At 41.4% G+C, this 22145-nt stretch overlaps 1 protein-coding gene and 1 long non-coding RNA gene across 2 annotated transcripts; both read left to right on the top strand.

Moving 5' to 3' along the window:
• Positions 1-5698: 5698 nt before the first annotated feature.
• Positions 5699-13338, top strand: ociad2 (OCIA domain containing 2). Its single transcript, NM_001044487.1, has 7 exons — positions 5699-5908; positions 7270-7354; positions 7987-8040; positions 8742-8789; positions 9184-9310; positions 12589-12676; positions 13186-13338. Exons 1-7 carry the CDS (start codon positions 5840-5842, stop codon positions 13186-13188), a joined length of 474 nt encoding a protein of 157 aa, NP_001037952.1. The 5' UTR covers positions 5699-5839; the 3' UTR covers positions 13189-13338.
• Positions 9459-10932, top strand: LOC116408462. Its single transcript, XR_004220948.1, has 2 exons — positions 9459-9981; positions 10026-10932. It is a non-coding gene; the product is annotated as an uncharacterized LOC116408462 (long non-coding RNA).
• Positions 13339-22145: the final 8807 nt, after the last annotated feature.

Raw genomic sequence — 22145 nt, 5'->3', positions numbered from 1 at the left:
ATATATTTGTTACTTTTTTCAAATGTTTATTTTCTTCTGAATTATGTTATCTATTCAATTGTATCTTTTCACAATGCTTGTTAGATATTAGTTCCCTTATGGAGACATGTTTAATAATTTTATTATTAAAAACCTACAAAAAAGTTTCTGTATAACACCCTTGTAAGCTGCCATTTACCCATAAGAATCACTTGAATATTATGAGCAGAGAAATTATGTATTTATTATTTTTTTTTGTTTATTTGCTTTCATTTTCTTTGTGCAGTAGACTGATCAAGCCCTGTTGCTCACTGTTTGCTATGGATAATGGCACTTGTGAATATATAGCAGTTGGAGAGAAGCAAAATAATTATGTATAGAGAAACATAAAATTCAGAGCTTTCTGGATAATAGTTTTCAGTAATGGATCCCATAACTTTTCAGCTTCTATTTATATTTTATATATATTTTGTTTTCCACAAGCGTCTTTTTGACAATGATAAAAAGCTGGCCCGGTTTTAAGTGCTGAGCTTTTGTTTGTCAAAAACCTGCCTGTAGAAAGAAAACCCACTTCAGTTGTGTATTTACATTATAAGGTCTTCTGCACAGGGCCCTCTGTACCTCTCGTAGCGCTCATTGGCTGATTTTGTATGTAAATCTGTATGTTCAATGTATACCCCCATTAATTGTACAGAGCTGTGGGAGTATGTTTGCACTTTATAAATACATGTTAATAAAAATAATGATAATAGTAATAATAAACTGAGTGAGTTTTACTTGTTTCTTTCTGCAGTCAGATGCCCCAAACACTAATGTGTAAGTTAAATAAAATTGTCTCTTTGAATGTAAGCTCCCCTGGAGCAGAAACTCATGTGAACAATCTCTGTAAAAGTAAAAACATATTAGTGTTGTATGAAAAATAATAATAAAACTGCTGTGTTACTTTTCATATCACCTCCCACTTTTATCTACCCGGTTACCATTTACAGTAAATAGTAAATGATCATGAATGTAAATAGAGAAAAATGGGATAAAAGGCAGCAAAAACAAGTGGCAAAAAAGTAGCACAGGAAGTAAATACAGCAAAAGAAAGTACAGTTGTGGGGTTATGTAATAAAATACACTGTTTGGCCAGTACCCATAGCAATCAGCAGGAAGCATTGTCAGGTGATTTTATAGCAAACATCTTACTGGTTGCTCCTGGGCAAACATAGTGCCTACTTATTTGAAGAGAAAGTACACAAATACATTCACTACATAACTACACAACATTCATATAAACATTCACAACAGCCAAATACATACACTTAAGGGCACAGTAATATAAAAAAAAAAGTCTGTAGCAGGCAGCTGAGGGAATAAGCAAGTTACAAAGAAAACAAAATCGGTCACTAAACATATAAAGGGAACACAGAAATAAAAAGAGAACCACATGGATAAAGGAGTGGCAATATACACTGCCACTGGCAGACATGGGTTCCGTTTGAATGTACTGTCCTAGGAAACCTGAGTTCAGCCTTGGCAGCAAAAAGGTTCAGGGCATGCACCTAGGTTTAGATATGCTTGGGATAAGTGCCAGTTTTGCATGTATGTTCTGCTTCCTGCAGGTTTTCTTTAGTTTTATAAATACAGCAACCAGAAGGTCCTCATAGCATAGGATATCACCTTCAGGACTTTTACCCCCACAGGCATCCATGCCCATTGTGACTGTTTGGATGTCCCACTCTTGTCCATGTATTCACACTTATTCTTCTAGTCATCTACATCAGTGGTAAATAAAATATAAATAGAGTTTAAAAAAAAAAAAAAAAAAAAAAATATATATATATATATATATACCATCAGCCTCTGAGTATGTGCTAAAAGTTAACAGACTGTAGTCAGCTTCCAAGTAGGTGGTAAATAAAGGGCCAACTGTACTTGGGCTACTGTATTTTTAACAGGACACTATTCACCCTTATGTCAGCCCTTCGCAGGGTTTCTCATTTGTTAGCAGTTCCAGAGCAGCTATTATTCATCTGTATAGTAAGGCAAGATGGTGCCACGGGAGGGGATGGAAATGGGGGATAGTCTGTATAGTGGGCAAGTTGGTGCCACCAGCTGTAGCTGAAGGACCTTAGTGACATGGTATCAGTATCACTTTGTACTAGTGGTGTTTTGCATGCAGCCTTCTTCAGGGACCCCTTGCTAGAAAATGTCCTCAATCAAAGTATGATAACTAACTGGTGAACATTATTATTACAGTTCATATGGAAGAAATCCAAAATATGTTCTTCCAGCTGCTCGAGTTTAATGTTTAATAAAAGCTAGAGAGCTGCATGTTGGGTAATAAATAACAAAGCCACACACAGGGTGTTTTGCCCAGTGCCACAAAAGCACTACAATTTCTGGCTGTAAGTGTGTACCTGATAGTCCTGTTGGAAGGCTTAATGGGAGATATACCCCCTCCTTGGGCTACTAGAGATACATTCCTATCAGCTACTGAGAGACAGTTACTGAAATCTTGTGAGTCATCATCAAAAATAACTAAATGGGAATGCTGGATCCAGATAGAATACATACAATTTGAGCATAAATGAACTTTGTTCAGTCATGGGATTTTTAGGCACATCTCTTTTGACCACTAGATGGCAGACACATTCAATATTTCAATGATCTACTGTTTGTTCAGATTTTAGAAGAATGTTTTCAAGTCCTAATTCATCCTTGTTTTTTCCACAACACAGTTGGTGAAATGTATTTAATTTTGTCCAGCAGATTTTCTTTTCCTGCAGCCAAGGCTGTGAGTGGGTGCTGCAAACAATATCTATAGGCTACCGACACTTGTTCTGAATAGTAATGATACTAGAATCCTGCAAGTCAGATGTAGTTGCAAGGTTCAACAAATAATGATAATGATATAAAAATCTGATGTGTAAACTATTCATAGCATAAGCAGAGCATCGGACTTCTAAATATATCTGTACTTAGACCATTGTCTATTTAAGTAACACATGAATGTTTAATTAGGCAAATGGCACAGAAACTCACTTACTTCACAGTCACTTTGCACTGTTACTGGGCACTTCTATAAGTAAACGGTCAGGTTAACTGCTGCCAAACATATCAGCCTTCAGGGCCAAAACCAGGGGTGTAATTACAGAGGAAGGGACCCTGCAGGGGGGCAGTTTCAATATATCTTAGGAGAATTGCTCCACTTAGCACTGTTTTGGGGCCCTAAATAGGGTTGCCATGTTTGCCGGATGCTAAACCCGAACAAAAGTGGTGGGCACTGGAGGTGGCACTGGGGGTGGGGAAGTGATGTTGGGCACAGGCATGATGACATCAGAAGCGGGCACAATGATGTCAGTGGGGTTATGATGCCAAAGGGGGGTTATTGCATCACTTAGATGCAATTGGCTGGATTTCTGTCCAGTTTTGAAAACTTTGAAAGCTTTGAAATACAGCAATGTTTCTGTATAAATAAGAAATGAACTGTACTTGATTATAACTAAGCCATGTTATAGTAAGTATCTTAATAGTTGTTTTTCATTTATTGTCCAGATTATTGTTTGGGTTTCACAAGACTGAAAACCGAGCAGACAGTCGAGACCCGAATAGGTCTAAGGAAAACTGAACTGTTTGGGTCAAAACCGAACAGGTGGCAACCCTTGCCATAAATACAATTTGCTGTGGGGCCCAGTAACATCTAGTTAAGTCAATGGCCACAACCTATGTAAACCAGCAGTATTTACTCTGCAGGACATTTCTGATAAATGATTCATATGACATTTTTTTGTGAAAAAAAAATCTCAAGAAAATGTTTAAAAAAACAGAAATATACTGTTTAAATAATTATTCAGTTTTCTTGCACCATATGCCCATTTCCCTACCTAAAATGTCATCACCCACCCCCAAACCCAAAGGGCGGTATTCTAAAGAGAAAAAAGGTGGCAACTAGTGATGTGGCGGCTGGCCCGATACCCACAGGACCTGACCTTGGCACATCGCTTGCAGGTCGTAGGTGGGTTCGGGTTGAGCTCTTCCGCTAGCTCTCCCTGCCCGCTGATTGTATGCATCACTTTAGATCTAGTTTTCTGGCTCAGCGACTTATAACAAACAAAAAAATCATCCTGATGAAGGGAGGGAGTGCCCCGCCCCCCAAAACGCTGATATTTTTTGTGGTACATTGGCATAATAAATGGGGGTAAGCTCCCCAGCTGAAATTTTGCTTGCGTGCAGTCTCTATTTCTGCTTTGTTCTATTCAGTGGCTTATAACCCACCAAGCTTACAGGGAAGTAAGATGGGCTACCAAGGACCTGATGCAGGAATGGACCCCTGTAAATAACTTTACAGCTAAAGGATAGAGCCTCTCTTCCCAAATCATATCTTTTCTTATTGCGTTTGGTATTCTGGAACCAATTATTATTATTTACACGCTTTTTGAACCTCCTCTTACAACTGCCATTAACATGTAGGTATCATGTGCAACCTTTGCCCAGGGAAATTGTATCATGTGGGTTGAACTCATTTAGCTAACGACTGTTCCTCAGCCTGTAAATTTCCTGTCAGCGTGTAGGACTTCCACGCCCATAGATTCTGCTTGTTGTGCATTACTCAGCAGGTTTGACTTTACTCTCTGTGTTATTTACGGAAAAGGGGGGAGTCAAGATTAAAATGCATACTAAAATGATGGACTATTTTGATCTGAGCAGCTATGGAGTCTGTGGTATAGACTGCTTGTTTTCAATGGAATGGAAGCAGCTGCATGCAGAAGGCTCATGTCAGACTGCACACACACATATAGTGGTACTTACCTCTCCTGCTGCTGCACTTGTGGAGTGTTGCTCTCATCTGCCATGTAGGATCTAAGGTATATATGGGGCCCAAATGTGCTTGTGAGACCTGTAATTTAGTTAAGTAGACATGAGCATCTCTGGGCTGTCGCTTCTTATGATAGTTGGGCTACTGCTCACTAAACAGCAGGCTGCATGGGCACATCTGTACAGGTAAATCCAGCCTTGTGCTACAAGCCCTATACTGACCATACACACCCAGATTTGGTTATGCATTTTGGCCAATGAGACCATACCGCCCAACTTTCATGGGCAAAGAAGAAACGAAGAGAAACCGCAGCCTGACCAAAAACTATAGAAATGTGGTCGTACGTGTGTATAGCCACTTATCTGTCTAGTTGGGCAAATGTGTCTGGTTCTACACACAATACCCAGTGTATGTATTGGAACACCAAGAGTCAAACTACTGTTCAGAAAATAGGCAGTTATCCGGGCCCCTTGGCCCCTTGCTGCACCCACTGGAGGGCCGCCTGCCATGCTGTTCTTGCATCATCTCATATTGGGAGCACTACAGTAACGGGGCACGTTAATAAACACACTACTATCTACTGTTATAAACTGAATGTGCCTCAGGCTGTCAGAGGACAAGTGGGAGTAAATCTGTGATGTATATACGTAATATAGGCCAAGAATTCCGCCTCCTGTTCTACACATTAAACCAACCATAGAGCCTTCCGCCCCTACATTACTTCTACTGAACATCGTGTATAAAAGGTATAAAGGTTACTCGTACTTTATTATTGGGACATAAGGCTGCCTTCCTGACCCCGCCCAGTCTGAGGACAAGCAGCCCTATAGTTTGCCTTCTGAGCCCCGCCCTAGGTCATGACGTACTCAAGTAGGCGTGGCTTGTGCTTCCCCTCTACCCTTCAGCCTCATTGGGACAGGTAGTGTGGGAGCTGCAATAATAACAGGAGTGGGTAAGGCTGTTGCAATAGTACTGCAACCGCGTCTGTCTGCTCTGCTGAAATAGCTGCATTGCAACTTCACAGTCATTATCCTCTGGGAACAGTGAGAAGCAAGGATGTCTGCAGAGCCTGCCCCAGTGCCAGCCCCAGCCCAGGACAAGAAGCCTTGCCCTAAGAGCTCCTTTGTAAGTACTGCTAATTGCGCTGCAAGTCCTAGAGGGCTTTATACACACCCCACATCATATCCAGTGGTACTTATTGTTATTATATAAATGTAGGACTGTTGCGTATGTGCCCCCCTTTGGTGTTGTACAGCTCTCAGGATTGCAGGGGTTTCTGGGAAATGTAGTTCAGGAACAGCCAGAGAGCAGCTTGTAATTACTCTTAACCACTCTGTATTAACAGTGCCCTGTTCTTTTTAAGCATGGTGCTGGTAACAGTATTATATAATGTAGCAAGGAAAACAAACCAAGGGAACAGGCAGGTTCCTATAAAGCCTCCCATGTAGGCATGAGAGTAATGCTGTAAATAGTTCCATGTGTAGTTGGCTGAGATGGGAGGTGCCTTGGCTACAGGGCAGCAATTGTTGATTATTAAAGTACAGGGGGTTTCCCTAAGCATCTCATGTAGAGACAGTTTGGGCACCTTAGCCTCCACTAGGTTAATGTCTTTGGAGTTTTTTCAGCTCCAGTCTGTCTTTGGAGTAAAAGGAAAATATTTTGTCAGAACCTCCCCCCCCCATCCCCTTTGAACTAATAAGGACACTGTTAAGTGTGAATATTCCTGTATCGTCCATTGGCCATAGTACCAAGGACATCTAGGAAATAGTTCTTGCTTTGCTAGACCTTGGTCTAGTTGGGACAGATCTATGAAAGTATTGTCCCCAACTCTCACCCTATCTGCCCTTCACACCGCCCCCTTCCAACATCTTCCCCCCCCCAGGGGGCCAGGTCCTAAGTTACGTACCACTGGCTTAAAAAGATATCTTAAGAGGAAATGATTTCTATAAACAGCTGATATGAGGGATGGGGGAGAGAGGTTCAGTTTGTTTAAACAGGTGCGCCTATGTAAACAATATTCTAACTCCTATAGTGAACTCCCCCTAGAGGGATAATAGTGTGGCCCTTTTTTTAGCCTCATCTATTATACTATTACATTAAAATGTATGCACTATGTAAGCTTAGTTTGTAAACTGTTTAACTTAAACCAGAATTTATTTTATGCCTTTGTAAATCAAAAAGTCATGCCACAATTTCCAGGATTTGTATGTTTTTGGAGAAGTTTTTGTTAAGCTCTTTTCAAATGATCCATTTTTATTTATGTCTTTAATAACATCCTTAATGTTAGGCAGATGTTAGACTTCTTACAACTTTCCCCTTTTCTCTCACTTTTCTTCTGTAAATATTCCAGTAAGAGGTGCTTTGGATTCTTATAACCTCTGCTGCTATTTGCCATCTCTGATATGTTTGTATGTGGAGCTGTGCCAGTGACTGGTGCCTATACTATAACCTGTGCCTATACATGCTTATTCTTTGCTTGTTTGCAGATGCACTGCCCCGTGTCAAATGCCCACAGGGAAGACTTTGCTAAGGTGATGAAGGAATGCAAAGAGGAAAGTTTCTGGTACCGAGGTAATCTCAATACCTTGTGGTTTCTCCACTGTGATACTATGACAGCAATATAGTTACACATAGATAGATAGATAGTAATCAAGAAAAAATAAATTGAGCAGAAAAACTTAAGTTAAATTCACTAAAAGGTCCTGAATGTTAAACAATTTAAATCAACACAAGTTTTTTAGTGAAAGGAACAAACGCGTTAGGAAGGAGAGTGGGTACCATGAGGCACTGGGTTTTCCTTTCCACTGTGGTATAGTATGGTTTATGTTTTTTTGAATTTGTGTTAAATCTTCTGAGCCAATAAATGTTTGTTCCTTTCACTAAAAAACTTATGTGTTGATTTAGATAGATAGAAACTATGCTATATCTAAATTTTGGACTTAAAACTGTGTATATATAAGCATATGTATAGGCAAGGTTGGCAGGCGTAATCTCCCCAACCGGCAGTGTAAATAATAATGGGGAAGAGACGAATCACACCAAGCTTATAATCTTTCCTTGCACTGGAAGTTTGAGAGAAACTCTGTTATTGAATGAAATAAAACAAGGTTCTTTACCATGAAGGTGTATGTTGGCACTCTAATGTTATAGTTAAAATACATTTGTCATTTCATTAATGTTTAGCATATTTCTGTATTTTGCAGCTCTTCCTATATCGCTTGGAAGCATGCTTGTCACTCAGGGACTGATTTATAAAGGTTAGTATACACAGCTCTATGAGAAGCTTCCCAGGTTTCTATACCCTTACTTTCTACATGATTCTGGTTTCTTGTGAATAAGATAGGTGACCCCCAAGGAAGCATTTCTAATGTTAAATGCACTAGTGACAGGGGAAACACTGTGCTATGATGTACAGCTCTGGTTTGTGGTTATATACCACTTTTCCTACTTATACCTGCCTGCTATATCTGTGAGGACAATCAGACATATCCCCCCTAAGGGCTCTGGCACACGAGGAGATTTGTCGCCTGCGTTTTTTCCCCCTGGCACTTTGGCGACAAGTCGCCACGACAATACCCACAAAAAGATTTCATGCGAGTTGAGCTCCAGGCGATCTGCTACCCATGGTACACTCAACAGTTAACCCCCCCTCATGTTTACTCAAGTCGCTCAGAAAAGGGTCTGTGTGCGATTTGAAACAGCAGGCGACTTGAAGTAGCCTCGTATGTTTTGACGCTGGCGATTTCCATTGGTTTAGCATTGGCGTCTTGTTGCTCGTCTTGTCGCCAAATCTTTTTAAATTCGCCGGCGACAAATCTCCTCGTGTGCCAGAGCCCTAACAGCTCTGGCTGCCTTGATGAAAGTTGCCTATGCTTCCTCTACAGCTCGTAGTTAGGAATAGTAAACAACAGTGATTTGTTAGTTTAATGACGTGCTATAACTTTCCCTTCTTCTTTAGGCTATCTCTCCCGAAACAAAAGGTTTGGATCCCTACCGAAAGTAGCATGTAAGTTTCAAGGGGAAAAGCAAAATCAGTTTACATGCCTGTAGTTCGTAAGCTGAATGAAAACACCACATGAAGATGTCATTTTTAATTTTCTGTTTTTTTCTCAAAAGCATGCATTATCACATATATCAGTCAGCCATTAAACAATGTCATGTTACAACTCCATGTCTGCACTCAGGCTGATGCCTTGTCTGCAAGTCTAGATAGAGGAAGGAGTGTATGGTAGCAAATTGCCTTTTTCTAAACCTGCATTTATTACCAGGGACAGAAGCAGCCAAGTGTGGCAGTGGTTTATAGACTACTCTTGGATTAACCAAAAAAAAAAATAGTTTAAATAAGTGGGTATTTTACACAGCTTCTCTTATTAAATTATTTTTTTTACCCAATCTATAAGTGGCTGGCGTACTGGGGTATATGGTTGGAAAAATCTCCTATGCAAGAAATTTCCAGAAGAAGTTTGAAGAAGCTGGAATGCAGCCCTTGTTCGATGCTGGGTTTGTTCCTCCATTTGTTAAGAACAAGTAAGTACCATGAGATTCAAAACTGCACCTTACTGGTACAGGGTCTCGCTCCTTGGCCTCTTATGTATATATACATATGGGTCAGATATCTAATGTGTGTTTACCGTATATACTCGAGTATAAGCCGATCCGAATATAAGCCGAGGTACCTAATTTTACCTAAGAAAACTGTAAAAACTTATTGACTCGAGTATAAACCTAGGGTTGGAAATGCAGCCGCTACTGTGGCTATGAGTTCCAGGATTGTTATACTTGGAATTGCCACTGTGGTAATGTTGCTATAAGTTCTGGGCTATTATACATAAAATTGACTTTTATTTACTTACTGAGTATGTATCAGTAAAATGTAATAGAGCTGCTAAAGCTGGAGTTTTCCAGCTCTCTCGAGTGGAACCTAGGCAGGAAAACGTCAATCCCTAGTTCTGTACACTCAGGTCCCTACTCTTGGCCAGTGCACCCAGGGCTCTAATCCTGTCAGGGCTGGCCTCTGGCGAGAGACCAGCAGGTAGGAGCCTTTGTATAGATAACCCCCAGAAATCCCTTAAAGGGCCAGACAGCCAAGTGAGATGAAAATAGGTAGTTTAATGAAAACAAAAATAAAAGTAAAGTACAAGCCTGTGGTAAGGTAAGGTACAGAGTCCGGCAATAGGAAAATCCGTGAGCAGGCAGAGGTCAGTCCAGGCAGAGTTCAAGCAAATCCAATAATCATGCAGAGGTCAGTCCAGGCAGGGTTCAAGCAAATCCAATAATCAGGCAGAGGTCAAATCGGGGAACCAAACAGAGATCAGGCAGGGCATAGGCAGGGAACAGGAATCAGAAGTGGCAAGACCAAGCTCAGCAGGAATGATGATCGAGCAACTGGGTGTTGCCCAAAGAGGGTTTATATAGGCGGGTAATTAGAAAAGCAGCCATACATGTGATAAACGATATATGTTGCGACATAAGCAAAACTGGTGGAAATGCAGAAGGCACATAAGGGCAACTGATCCCATGGAGCTCATGGAGCCTCCTGTGGCTCACTAAGCAAGTGCACTTGCAGTCCAGCACCAAGTCCAGGGTTCGATTCCCTGCAGTTCCTGACAAATCCTTACTAAATCTCTGTGGTTGAGCTCAGGCTGCTCCCTAGCTACCCTACTCCTAGCTATCATTCCTAGAGTGATCTGTGACAGGGAATACCTTGCAACTAACTACCTTTGCCTAGGCTCAATCTTCTTCCCCTGCCTTCCTAGGGGAAAATTGAGAAAGATAGACAGATACACCAAGATAGACACTGGGGGATGATTCAGCTAAATAGAGAAGACCCTGGCACTTGGTCACTCTATTTGGTCCTTGTGTCTATGGGTTGGAAAATCAGAGCCCAATGGGATAGGCCATTCAGTAATTTCAGGCAATCACCATATTGTCATTGCACTGTGTAGGCACCCATGCTCTCCATTTCCCTCTTCATTACTGTGTTGCTGTGTACTGAGGATGTGACACCTTTCATTAATATCTGTTGTGATGCCTACAGCCTGTGTTTAGTGACCTATGTTTCTATCCTCACCACCGTGCCGTTAGGAGCCTATACAGAGCTGCTTGCCGTGATGAGTGCAGTTGGCGCTGCACACCCCCCCCAAAAAAAAGCATAAGGGGTCATTTACAATGCACTAGCCAAGGTGCAATTGGCTGTTTCTTACACACTGCCTGATGCCTTTGAAGAATGGCCGCAAGCTGAGGCAGAGACTTTCTCCACAAAGACAACACTGTCTGCACTAGTCAGCGATGTAATGCAGAGGGATGGGCAGATGGAGGCACGTCGGTGCACACACGCAAATGGAGCGGCGTGCATGCCGAATGCCAGCGGGCCGAGTGCTGTTGGCAGGTACGCACACAGCGATGTAATGCGGAGGGAGGCACGTCGGCGCACACACGCGAATGGAGCGGCGTGCACGCCGAATGCCAGCGAGTGCTGTTGGCCAGGTACACACACGGGGATGGTGCGGCATGCACGCCGAATGCCAGCGCGCCGAGTGCTGTTGGCAGGTACACACACAGTGATGTGCACACAGTGATGTAATGAAGAGGGAGGCACGTCGGCGCACTCGTGCGAATGGAGCGGCGTGCACGCTGAATGCCAGTGAGTGCTGTTGGCCAGGTACACACACACGGGGGGGGGGGGTTGGATGGTGCGGCGTGCATGCCGAATGCCAGCGCGCCCAGTGCTGTTGGCCAGATACACAGCTTGCCTTCACTCGAGTATAAGCCGAGAACGAGTTTTTAAGCACATTTTTCGTGCTGAAAAACTCGGCTTATACTCGAGTATATACGGATTTACACACACCTTTGGATAAAAGACTGGCATTGCTGAAGAGCAGATATATGGCTGCAATTGCAATTGAAATCAGGGACAGACAAAGGTATTGTAATATATAATGCAGAACATAAATCCTGCTGTGAATTACATTTTACCAAACAAGTGGATATCCTAGTCCCAACTTTTTTTACTGGTGAGCCACATTTAAATGTAAAAAGAGTTAGGGAGCAACAAAAAGATGAAAAAAGATTAAAAAAAAAAGGGCTGTGATTGGCTATTTGGTAGCCCCTGTGTTGACTGGCAGTCAAAAGGAGACTTTAAATACAATAAATAGTGACTGTCTATGGCATCTTACAGCAGCCCCTCTGGCATTTGCCAGAACCCACAGGTTGCCAGTCCGGGCCTGCCTCCAAGCCAGGAATTCAGAAATAAGTACCTGCTTTGAGGCCACTGGAAGCAGTATCAAAGAGGTTGTTGAGCAACGTGTTGTAGGTTAGCTACTGGTTGGGGATCACTGTCCTAATGTATAGTTAGATTATACATTTTTTATTTGTTATAGTTTTTGAATAATTTCCCTTTGTATTCTGATTCTTTATAACTTTCAAATGGGGGTCACTGACCCCAGCAGGAAAAAATATAGCTCTGTGAGGCTACACTTTTATTTTACTTATCTTTCTATTTAGGCCCTCCTACTATATTTCTGTCTCTCGTTTAAACCACTCCCTGGTTGCTAGCTTAAATGAGACCCTAGCAACCAGATAGCTCCAGAAATTCCAAACTGGAGAGCTGTGGAACATAAAGCTAAATAATTCTAAAATGGCAAATAATAAAAAATGGTGACCAATTGAAAATTGTCTCAAAAAAAGCAGTCTCTACACTGTGCTGAAGGTTAATTTAAAGGCGAACAACCCCTTTTATCTATGACAATGCTGAACTATCCTATAGGATGTACATTTCTTCTTATTCATTCAGTTTTTCTTACCAGAGGCTGCCAACATACCTGTGAGGAATGCAAAACCAAATCTGCTATGGATCAGGGTCAAAATACCCAGACCCCTGCCCCTGGAACCTCTGTAAGTAGCTATAAGCCTCCCCAACAGCACAAAAGAATATTGGCACATACAGTGGAAACCTCAACTAAAGACACCTACTGTTATCTAGCTTACTTTAAGTGGTAGAGGATGGATGCCTACAGTTCATTTTACTACAAAATCAACTTTTAAAACACACATATAAAGTTGGCCAAAATGGATTATTTCAAAAAAGTGTGCTGTCTCTATTAAGCTGTTAAAGCACACATATTTCATTAGGTCTGCCATGGATATACTTGTGCTACATCACATGTTGCTAAAATACAGTTCCCAGCATCCGTTGACAGTGAGTCCTAAATCATGTTGTCACCGCCTCTGTGATTCAAATTTGTGCAATAAAATAAGTCATGTTATCATGTTGTCCCCCTACCCAAGCCTTGAATAAGGACTGGTAGAATCATTTGGTCAAATAATGTGGTTTTTAAGACAATAATGCACAGTCAGTTTTATTGATAACATAACTGATTGAAAACTGTATGGTTTCCTTTTAGTGAAGTCTCGCATGGAAGAAGCGCTCCTCAGATTGGAAAAGAAGAAAGAGAAATGTATTTTTGTTATAAGCTGTTTATACTTTTAGCATTTTTTTCTGTGATGTTTGAATTTTTTTAAAGACCACAATGAATTAAAATTTATACAAAAAAGCATCTTTTTTTAAATTTTATTTTGTGAGGGATCGGTTTGGTTCTTTTGGTTACAGGAGTAGCAGTTATCTTAGTGGGATAAGCAACAATTCCCAATTCACCAGTTCTGTACAAAGCACAAAATGTACTTTACTTCAACAGAAACCTAGTAGATTGCACCATTCTCTCTCTGTAGCTTCACCATTTATTTACTGTACCGCCACCATTCTTGCCATGCAAGGCAGATAGATATAAACGGCCAATTTAGACCAAGATGGCAGCTTTATTTATCCAGTTATGGGGCCCCTGGCAGGCCAGCCTGACCCTTATCAGGTGGCTGGTGTCAATCAGGCAGGTTTAATTATCCCATCTGGGGGAGGATCGGATCAGTTTGTTGATGCAGTCATCACCCCAACAGCTGCATACTGTGGTATGATTGTTTGGCCCAATATAAAATCAGCCACCGTAAGGTGGGCATATTGGGTACGATCTGCATTTTTGGCAACCTTGCCAAAGAGAGGATCTTTCCATGTATGGACAGTTTTATTCCTGCTTGTTTAATTATTCACTTAGGCCTCTGCTTCTCAGATATCCTGTTTGGGCTCCAACCATAATAAAATCAAAGGGTGTGGAGAAGCCACATATTTGCCAATGTATAATCATACACCCACCTGCCAACATTGCTATTTTTAGAGTGGGATTTTAGTTAAAGCCCCTGGTTATCTTTTGCACACATACAGATCTGTCCTACGACCAAAGATTCCAAACAAATATAGCACAAATATAGTATTTCTGTAGTGTAAAGGGCGCAAGCACAATGCCACATAAAGGGGATGAGTGATATCGGTGGATAAAGGATGAGTAGAATGCTTATAATTTGGGCCTTCAATGTGTCTAAACATTGTGGAGGGGAATCTCAGAGCAAAGTTTACACTGGAGGCTTCTCGAGACACCTTCCATTGTAAGTTTACATTATCTTTGTTATACAGATAGAGCACTCTCTACTTGTTTCCGTTGGGACAAATCCTTATACATACATCAACCTGTAGTGACCCTAGTGCTGTGTGTATATCAACAGGCTCAGGGCATTTAGGTTTGGGAGCTTTTAGGAGGTTTAAAGAGCAATAGGATCTGTAATGGAGTAGGCAGGATACAGTTGTTACAAATTAAGCAGAAAGCAATGAGAAATCTATTTCAGACTGTATACTGCACTGCATACCAACATAGAACTAGCTGATTGCCAGGTTTTATTTGCTTATCATTCAGCTGCACCTTCTGACTGCCATGCGGCTCTGCTCTGAACAACTCCTGAATCTTCTCTTTAAAAGAAAATTAAAAAGTAAATAGGGTAGCTGTCCTAACTTGTGCTAACACGTAGTGTGTTTTGGCAACTAAGCTGCCCAGAAGGGAGGAAATAAGCTGGCACATGTTGGCAAAAATGCACTGATAAAATTGTATGTTAGATGTAACCTTAATATTTATTCATGTTCAATCTTTAAAAATGGCTGGAAGTAGCCCTCATCCTGCAAAAGGTGTCAGTATGTGTTTAAGGAGGCAGTGGTGCTCAAGCACGTCTTTTGGCAAGGGGGTCCATATTATCCCTCGCTGTGTTCTGCTGGATGGTTGCAGACAAATTGCACAATGTGCCATAGGCCTAAGGGAGCAAAGCTTACATATCTGCAATGCAGGTTTACCCCTTTGGTATTAGCAGGGTAGACTGTAAACCCCTGCCTAACATAGACATTTCTTTCTGAGCAACCTATGGCGCTGTTCTGGTGCAACCCTACTGAAAAACTGTTCAAACAAGTGGTACTGCATTCAATAGGCCAATTTTAAGGCATGACTCCTATATAAGGCTCCTGCCTTATTGGAAACATTTTTTTATAGGTGTGCCTCACGTAAGGTTCTTAGGCTTGTTTTTTTTCTCTTTTTAAGGCTGCATGGTACACAGGGAGATTAGTAACGCACTGTTAAGTCTTTGCTACTGTGGGGGCGACTAATCTTCCCAAACTCATGAGGAAACTTTGAGCAACAAAGCACTGCGTGTTTAAAGCAATCAGGATTTTTGTCAGTCACAGTAGCCCAGATTTAATTGCAAGTAATCTTCCTGTGTGTGATCACCCTTACAGGTTATGTCACTACATGTAGCAGTTAAAGTCTGCCTTCCTTCTAGCAATGCCATCTCCATATCATGTAGCAAGAGACATACATGCACATCATCCCCCCAGGGGCTCCCTAATTTACTGCACTTTTACTAAGATACAGCTTAGTCACTATATGTTTTACACAATGTGCCACAAGCAGATGTTCAGGCATTGCTATTAGCCAATTAGCTCATAAAAAGCAGCAAGTTAGTCAAATGGTCATTTGGGTTTTCCCATGAGGCCGAAGCGCAATCCCAACACAAGTATTTGTAGTTTGGGGGTGACACGGATGGAGAGATCTGTGGCAGATTGTAATGGAAGCCATTGTGGTAGCAACCCAAAGCCCAGTGTTCTGTAGGTAGGGCAGAGTTGTCATCCAATCAGAATTTACTAAGTGAAGAAAGGAAGAGGTTTAGCTGTAGTTGGGTGGGACTTCCTGTAGGAAGTGATGCTAATGTGCTCTATATTGTCTTAATATTTATCATTTTCCTTTACATCTATACCCAGTGTCGGACTGGGCCAGAGAGGTACCAGGAGCAATCCCTTGTACCATGGGCCCAACCACCCCAGGCCTGCTGCCTGCACGTGTAGCGCAGGGGTTGCGCATTGCCCACCGATAAAAGTTCACAGCACCTGGCAGTGGCAGCAAGAGATTGGTAAAGTATTAACTTATGAGCTAGGGTTTTTTTCCCCATGTGCTTTAAACATAAAATATACAGTATTTTCCATGTTAGAATGGTATAGACCAGAGGTCCCCAACCTTTCTTATCCATGAGCAATATTTAAATATAAAAAAAAAGTTGGGGAGCTTTAGTTTTCCTGTTCAACAAATAACAAAAAAAAAACTTTTTTTCATGATTAAAACAATAGTCAAAAATATATTCAGCACAAGCCCTAATTATTGCACTCATGTAGAACAAGGGGTATCTACTGCTACCTATACCTAATGACAACTTTGCCTACATTGTGTATCTGGTTTATCTGCTCCCTTGACTGAAGGCTTCGGGCACTGCACCTGGGCCCCTGAATATATTCAATTAGTACTTCCAAAGTTTTTTAGCAATTACATTTCTCTCATCAGTGAAAATGGTAAGGGATGATGGGAAATGTAGCCCTTGCCCTGACTGAACATACACAAATGATTTAAAGCAACAATTTAAAAAACATTTGCACTGATGGAAGAAACCTAATTGCTAAAAAACTTTTAATGACGATGCACATAACATCATGGGATTTGTAGTTTGCACAGATATGGACTTTAAAGGAGACATATTGGATAAATGGGAAAAACCCTAATTTTGTAGGCAATTATGAATAATATATGGTGCTGGTTTCCCTTTGGGCTAAACATTAACCCTATCTGTAACAATGGCCCCTTTATTGGAGCTCCCTATAGATCCTCTCGCTTCTCTGTCAGAGTTTGAAATGAGGGGTGGGCGTGTCCTAATGGTCCCTGCCAGAAGCACAGTAGGAGGGGGAGAGCCAATCACAGCCCTGCACTCACACAAGCACAGGCAGGCTTCAGTTTCCTATGAGGTCAGCCTAGCTGCTGATTGGTTCCTATCCTACAGTGCAGTGTACGGAGGGCCGCCGGCTCCCCAGCTCATCCAGAGAATTCAGCCAGCAGGAAGTGGAACAGATGGGCGGGGCTAGTGGGGTTTTGGGCAAATTTCTCAATAAATCAGTCCAAAACACAACTTTTTTTTAGCACAATCCTTCTATATCTACAGGAGTACAATTCCCTGGTACATTGTTAATTTTTATAGGATATGTCTCCTTTAAGAGCCTTTTTCACTTTCACTTTTTCACATTGAGGAGCCTCAATCTTAATTTAGGGAAGGGGGTTTGTGATTATAAATCAGTCAAACTGTGGCTTCAAATAAAGGGCAAGGAGCAAGTAAATGAGTGCCATTCCTATTCTGTTCCTATCCTGTTTGCCCAGAAACCCATAGCAGCCAATCAGCAGGTAGTATTTACTAATCACTTGTTAAAAAGCAAATATCTTATTATATGCTATGGGTTAGTCCACCTGGACAAACTTAGTGCCTTTATTACATATGGGCTATGTCAATAAACTTATTGGAAAAGTGATAAGGGGACTTGCAATGCTGTAATGCAGGTTTTAGGCCCAAAATTATCTAAATGATATGTGTCAGCTGGTGTCAGGAGAAATAAACCCTGATTGTATTTGGGAAGAAATGCCATATTTTATATATTAAACTTACTGTACCAGCTTTGAGTTTCCTCATCTCTATAGCAGTAATGATACAGGCATTCAACATTGTCACAGGAGCTCCCCATCAGTCAGTGACACTGCACATGCTCAGTGGGCTCTGGGCAGCTGTTGGGAAGCTAAGCTTAGGGGTTGTCACAAATTATCAAGCAGAAAATGAGGTTGGCCTGTCATATAAACCGATGCTACAGGGCTGATTACTAAATTCTGTATTATAATCTGTATTATATACTAAACAGCCTTATATTGTAACAGTTATACTCTATATACTGTATACATTATAGTGTGAGTCGGTCCCTAAGCTCAGGTAAGTGCCAGTAGCACAGAGTATGGGCAGGGAATCAGCAGAAAAGAAGATGGGGGGCTACTGGGGCATCTTTGGGGGCACAGATCTTCCCTGCTAAAGGGCTGTGGTTACCTTGGGCTGGTACAGAAGCACAAAACATAATGTACAACATTTCTAGCCTAATTCCTTGTTAAGCTTTAGTTATTTTCCAATACACTGGCAGACAAACCTCCACATGTGCCGCTAGCAAAAGTCTAAAGGTGGCCATACAAGGGCAGATTTAAGCTGCTGTTTCGAGTCCTATAGACCAGGGGTCCCCAACCTTTTGTGCACCACGGACCGGTTACTACCAGGAAAATTTTTCCACGGACCACGGAGGGGGGGGGGTGTTGGGTTGGGTTGCAACATGAATTGCAAGTGCGGATATGTGTATGGCGTGTTCAATCGCGCCTCTATGTGCGGCGCGCTCATTCACCGCCTGAATTGGCTGGCGCTTTCTGCTCAGGGGAACGCCGGCGGCCCAGCCCCATGCAGTCCACGGCCCGGCGGTTGGGGACCCCTGCTTTAGACCGATGCAACAGCTTATCTGTGTGTGTATGGGGCCCCCGACAGGCCTTCCCAATCGTTATGTGGATGAAAATCAACCAAGTTTGATTTTCCTGTTGGACAGGGGACTGCACTGGCTCACTGATACGGTCCTTGGTCCAACGGCTCCTATACCTATCACTGTAATTTGATCTCGATATTGCCCACCATTAGTGATGAGTGAATCTGTCCCATTTGTGAAACTGTGAAAAAGTTTGTAAAACTTTTTTTTGACATATACAACTTTTTACTCACTCCACAAAGTATTGCAAAAAAATCTGCCAATGGCGAAATGCGAAAATTTGTGTATGGCCACCTTTAGGATGCAAGGAGTAGATTGTTTATCAAGTGACCTCCTACCTCCTTAGTTAAAAATGATGTTGGTTGTTTTTGTTAATATTTGACTACAAAGTAAGTAACAAAGTAAGTAAAGTTACCTGTACTGGAACCAAGTGCCAGGTGTAACTTATCAGCCACAAACTGCCAAACTCTTATCACATAGGAAGGAACTTTGCTTCTCTTGCACAACAGTTCAAGCAACAAGGATTTCTGTTTATCTAGAATACAGTTTCCATTTCATTGAATACATATTTTTCAAAGCAAATATAGATGCACTTTCCTACCGTGTCTTTAATTCAGTCACTAGAGGGAGCTCTAGGACAACAGAAATCTCCCAAGGAAGGATGATGTTTATTGACAGCTATGGAAAATATGGGCATTTAGGGAAAACACATCTAGTAATCTGTGCAGAAGGGATAGCAAATATATTATAACTTTCAGTGCCCAGGGTTTTTCTCAGAGCTAGAAGGGAGCATGCTGGGAACTGGGCACTTGGGAGATTGATACAAGGAGTATGCCACCCCTGATATTGTGCCACCCTAGGGGCCTTTCCACAAATTTGTGTCTGGAAATAGACTGTGGCATTTCAAGTTCACTTAGGCACAAACTGCCCATCAGAGGCCCAATAAAGTCATGGTCTTGGGCAGCCTGCAGTAGCCCCTCTGGCATTTGCAGGATATACAGATTGCCAGTCAGAGCTGCCCAGGGCTCTGGCACCACTAAACACTGCTTTTATTATTGGGGCGGCTGGGTTAAAAAGAGTTTTGTTTTTTTTTTTGTTTTTTTTTAAAGAAATACAGCTTTCATATTCATTTGTATACTAATGTTTGATATTCTTTTCTCTGTATTTTTTAACAGAACTGTGACATTTCCCTTTTGCTAAGTTTACCCTTTTATTATGGGGATTTGTTTTTTAACTCTTGTGTCAGTAGCTGAATTACAATTCCCAATATGCCACTGTAACACAAGGCTGTCTGGGATTTGTAGTCCTACAAAAGCTAGAAGGGTGTGTATATAAACTTTCTTGCGCTGGTGCGCCAGATGTAAATATTTTATGTAAAAACATCCTGTTTGCAATGTCTCATTTTAATCTTAGCCCTGTAATAATCCCCATCTGATGAAGTGGCTTTATCCTATGCGAGGAGTTTCTGTCATCTAGAAATAGAAAGGCTTTAATAATGCTGATGGGCTCCCTCTGAGAGAGAGAAATACATTTATGGAAGCTTTGCCAATCAGGATACCTGCTGTCTGAAACTGCTTACAGCTTTGAATTAAAGGGGAAGTAACACATTTACCCCTCTGATGGTTTAGTCAAGTCAAGTAGAGCTTTATTGTCATCCCAACAATATACTTACAAGTACACAGTGGGGCGAAATATTGTTCTCCTAGATACTGGCTGCATTTACCCCGCACTTCAATGGGTAGCAGGAAGCAGGTCTCGGAGTAGAAAGGCCACTTACTGGTTAAGCCTTGATCAGCAGTAAGGGCTCTGGCACACGGGGAGATTAGTCGCCCGCGAAAAAAATCTCCCTTGTCATGGGCAACTCTCCCCGAACTACCATCCCACCGGCGAAAATGTAAGTTGCTGGTGGGATGGCACACGCTGCGCAGGCGATTTCGGCAAATCAGTGAAAATACTTCACGAGGCAACAAATCTCCCCGTGTGCCAGAACCCTAAAGAGGATCATGCCTTTACTTCACCTGGATTGTGTGACCAGTGCCCAGGAAAGACTGCACAACTGCAGGTATTCAGAAGTCATGTAGAAGGTTTTTTTTTTTTTTTTTTTTTTTTAACCTGTCTGAATGATCTGTCCAATTTTGAGGCCAGGGAGGCCCATTGTTCTGCACATAGACAGATAATGTGCCCAAATCAGAAGCTTAAATCTGACCTCGTATGTCCATCTTTTTTTTTTTAAACTGACAATTTTTATTGATTTTATTGTTAATTGTACAATTGGTAGACTGCTTAGTGCAGTTTTCTGCTTTAATAATGGTGTTAGTCAATAATGTTAAAAAGAGAAATAACTAAATAAGAAATAACTAATACCCCAGCTGGGACCTGGATTTTGTTAAATTAAAGATATCTGATCTTTGTCAATTCGATAGTTCCTAATATTTATGGAGATGTTAGGCAGATCTAGCCTGTAAGGCCAGAAATAACTGGGGATCATTTTCATGGGCTAGCAAAGGGAGCCAAATTTTGCTGTAAGCTTCCATAACACTTTTTAACATGTATGAGGTTTTTCATTAAAGACTATGTTGATTATTTTTGCTTTCAGACAATTTAATGGGAGTCTTATATGGCCATCTTAAAGGAAAACCAACCCCCCCCCCCCCTCAGGCAGGGCAGAATCAGCTTTAATTACACATACTCCTACAGGCTCTTCAGAATATTAGAAAATCAGACTAAGGGGCTGATTTACTTACCCACGAACGGGTCGAATGGAGTCCGATTGCGTTTTTTTCGTAATGATCGGTATTTTCGGATTCTTTACGAATTTTTCGTTACAGATACGATTTTTGCGTAAAAACGCGAGTTTTCGTATCCATTACGAAAGTTGCGTAAAAAGTTGCGCATTTTTCGTAGCGTTAAAACTTACGCGAAAAGTTGCGCATTTTTCGTAGCGTTAAGTTTTAACGCTACGAAAAATGCGCAACTTTTCGCGTAAAAATTCGTAAAGAATCCGAAAAAATCGCAAAACATACGAAAAAGTCGCAAAATGTTCGTTTTCAAGTCGGAACTTTTCCAATTCGGGTCGGATTCGTGGGTTAGTAAATCAGCCCCTAAGTATAAGAAATTGTTTTTCAGGTAGAAATAAAATATTTTTGTAACATGACTGTCTCTTTAACACAAATATTTGTTTTGTTTAGTTTTTTTTGTTGATCAGAATAAACCGGGCCTATGAGTAAAACAGCCACAGCGCAGTATAAACACAAACAAGGGGTCACATTCCACATGGGCTGGAAGTTCCATTATGGCATTTTCAGATGGTTTTCCCTCCAACATAATCAGAGATAAAAGCACTTGTGTATGCATGGCCTTAATTCAGATGCACGGCCAATTTCCTATCAAACAGCACTGTAGTTATAGGCATTAACACAATGATAAATTGTTAAAAATAGGCTTTTACCATCTGCTTTCTGTCTGTGGAGCCTTCATCTGACTGAATCATTACAAGACGCATTTTGCTTTTCCGATGTGGCCATATGCTGTTCCCTTACCATCTGATTAATCCCTGGTAGC

The sequence above is a fragment of the Xenopus tropicalis genome, chromosome 1 (genome assembly GCF_000004195.4).
Source record: "Xenopus tropicalis strain Nigerian chromosome 1, UCB_Xtro_10.0, whole genome shotgun sequence".
NCBI classification, from domain to species: domain Eukaryota; kingdom Metazoa; phylum Chordata; class Amphibia; order Anura; family Pipidae; genus Xenopus; species Xenopus tropicalis.
This window is presented reverse-complemented; position numbering and strand designations above follow the sequence as displayed.

What these genes read in the sequence shown, in the direction of transcription:
- ociad2 (NM_001044487.1), top strand. Translation starts at nt 5,840, where the DNA reads ATGTCTGCAGAGCCTGCCCCAGTGCCAGCCCCAGCCCAGGACAAGAAG. An exon ending in TCAGGGACTGATTTATAAAG is followed by an intron (nt 8,041 to 8,741) that starts GTTAGTATACAC and finishes CTTCTTCTTTAG; the next exon opens with GCTATCTCTCCCGAAACAAA. An exon ending in CCTCCATTTGTTAAGAACAA is followed by an intron (nt 9,311 to 12,588) that starts GTAAGTACCATG and finishes TTTTCTTACCAG; the next exon opens with AGGCTGCCAACATACCTGTG.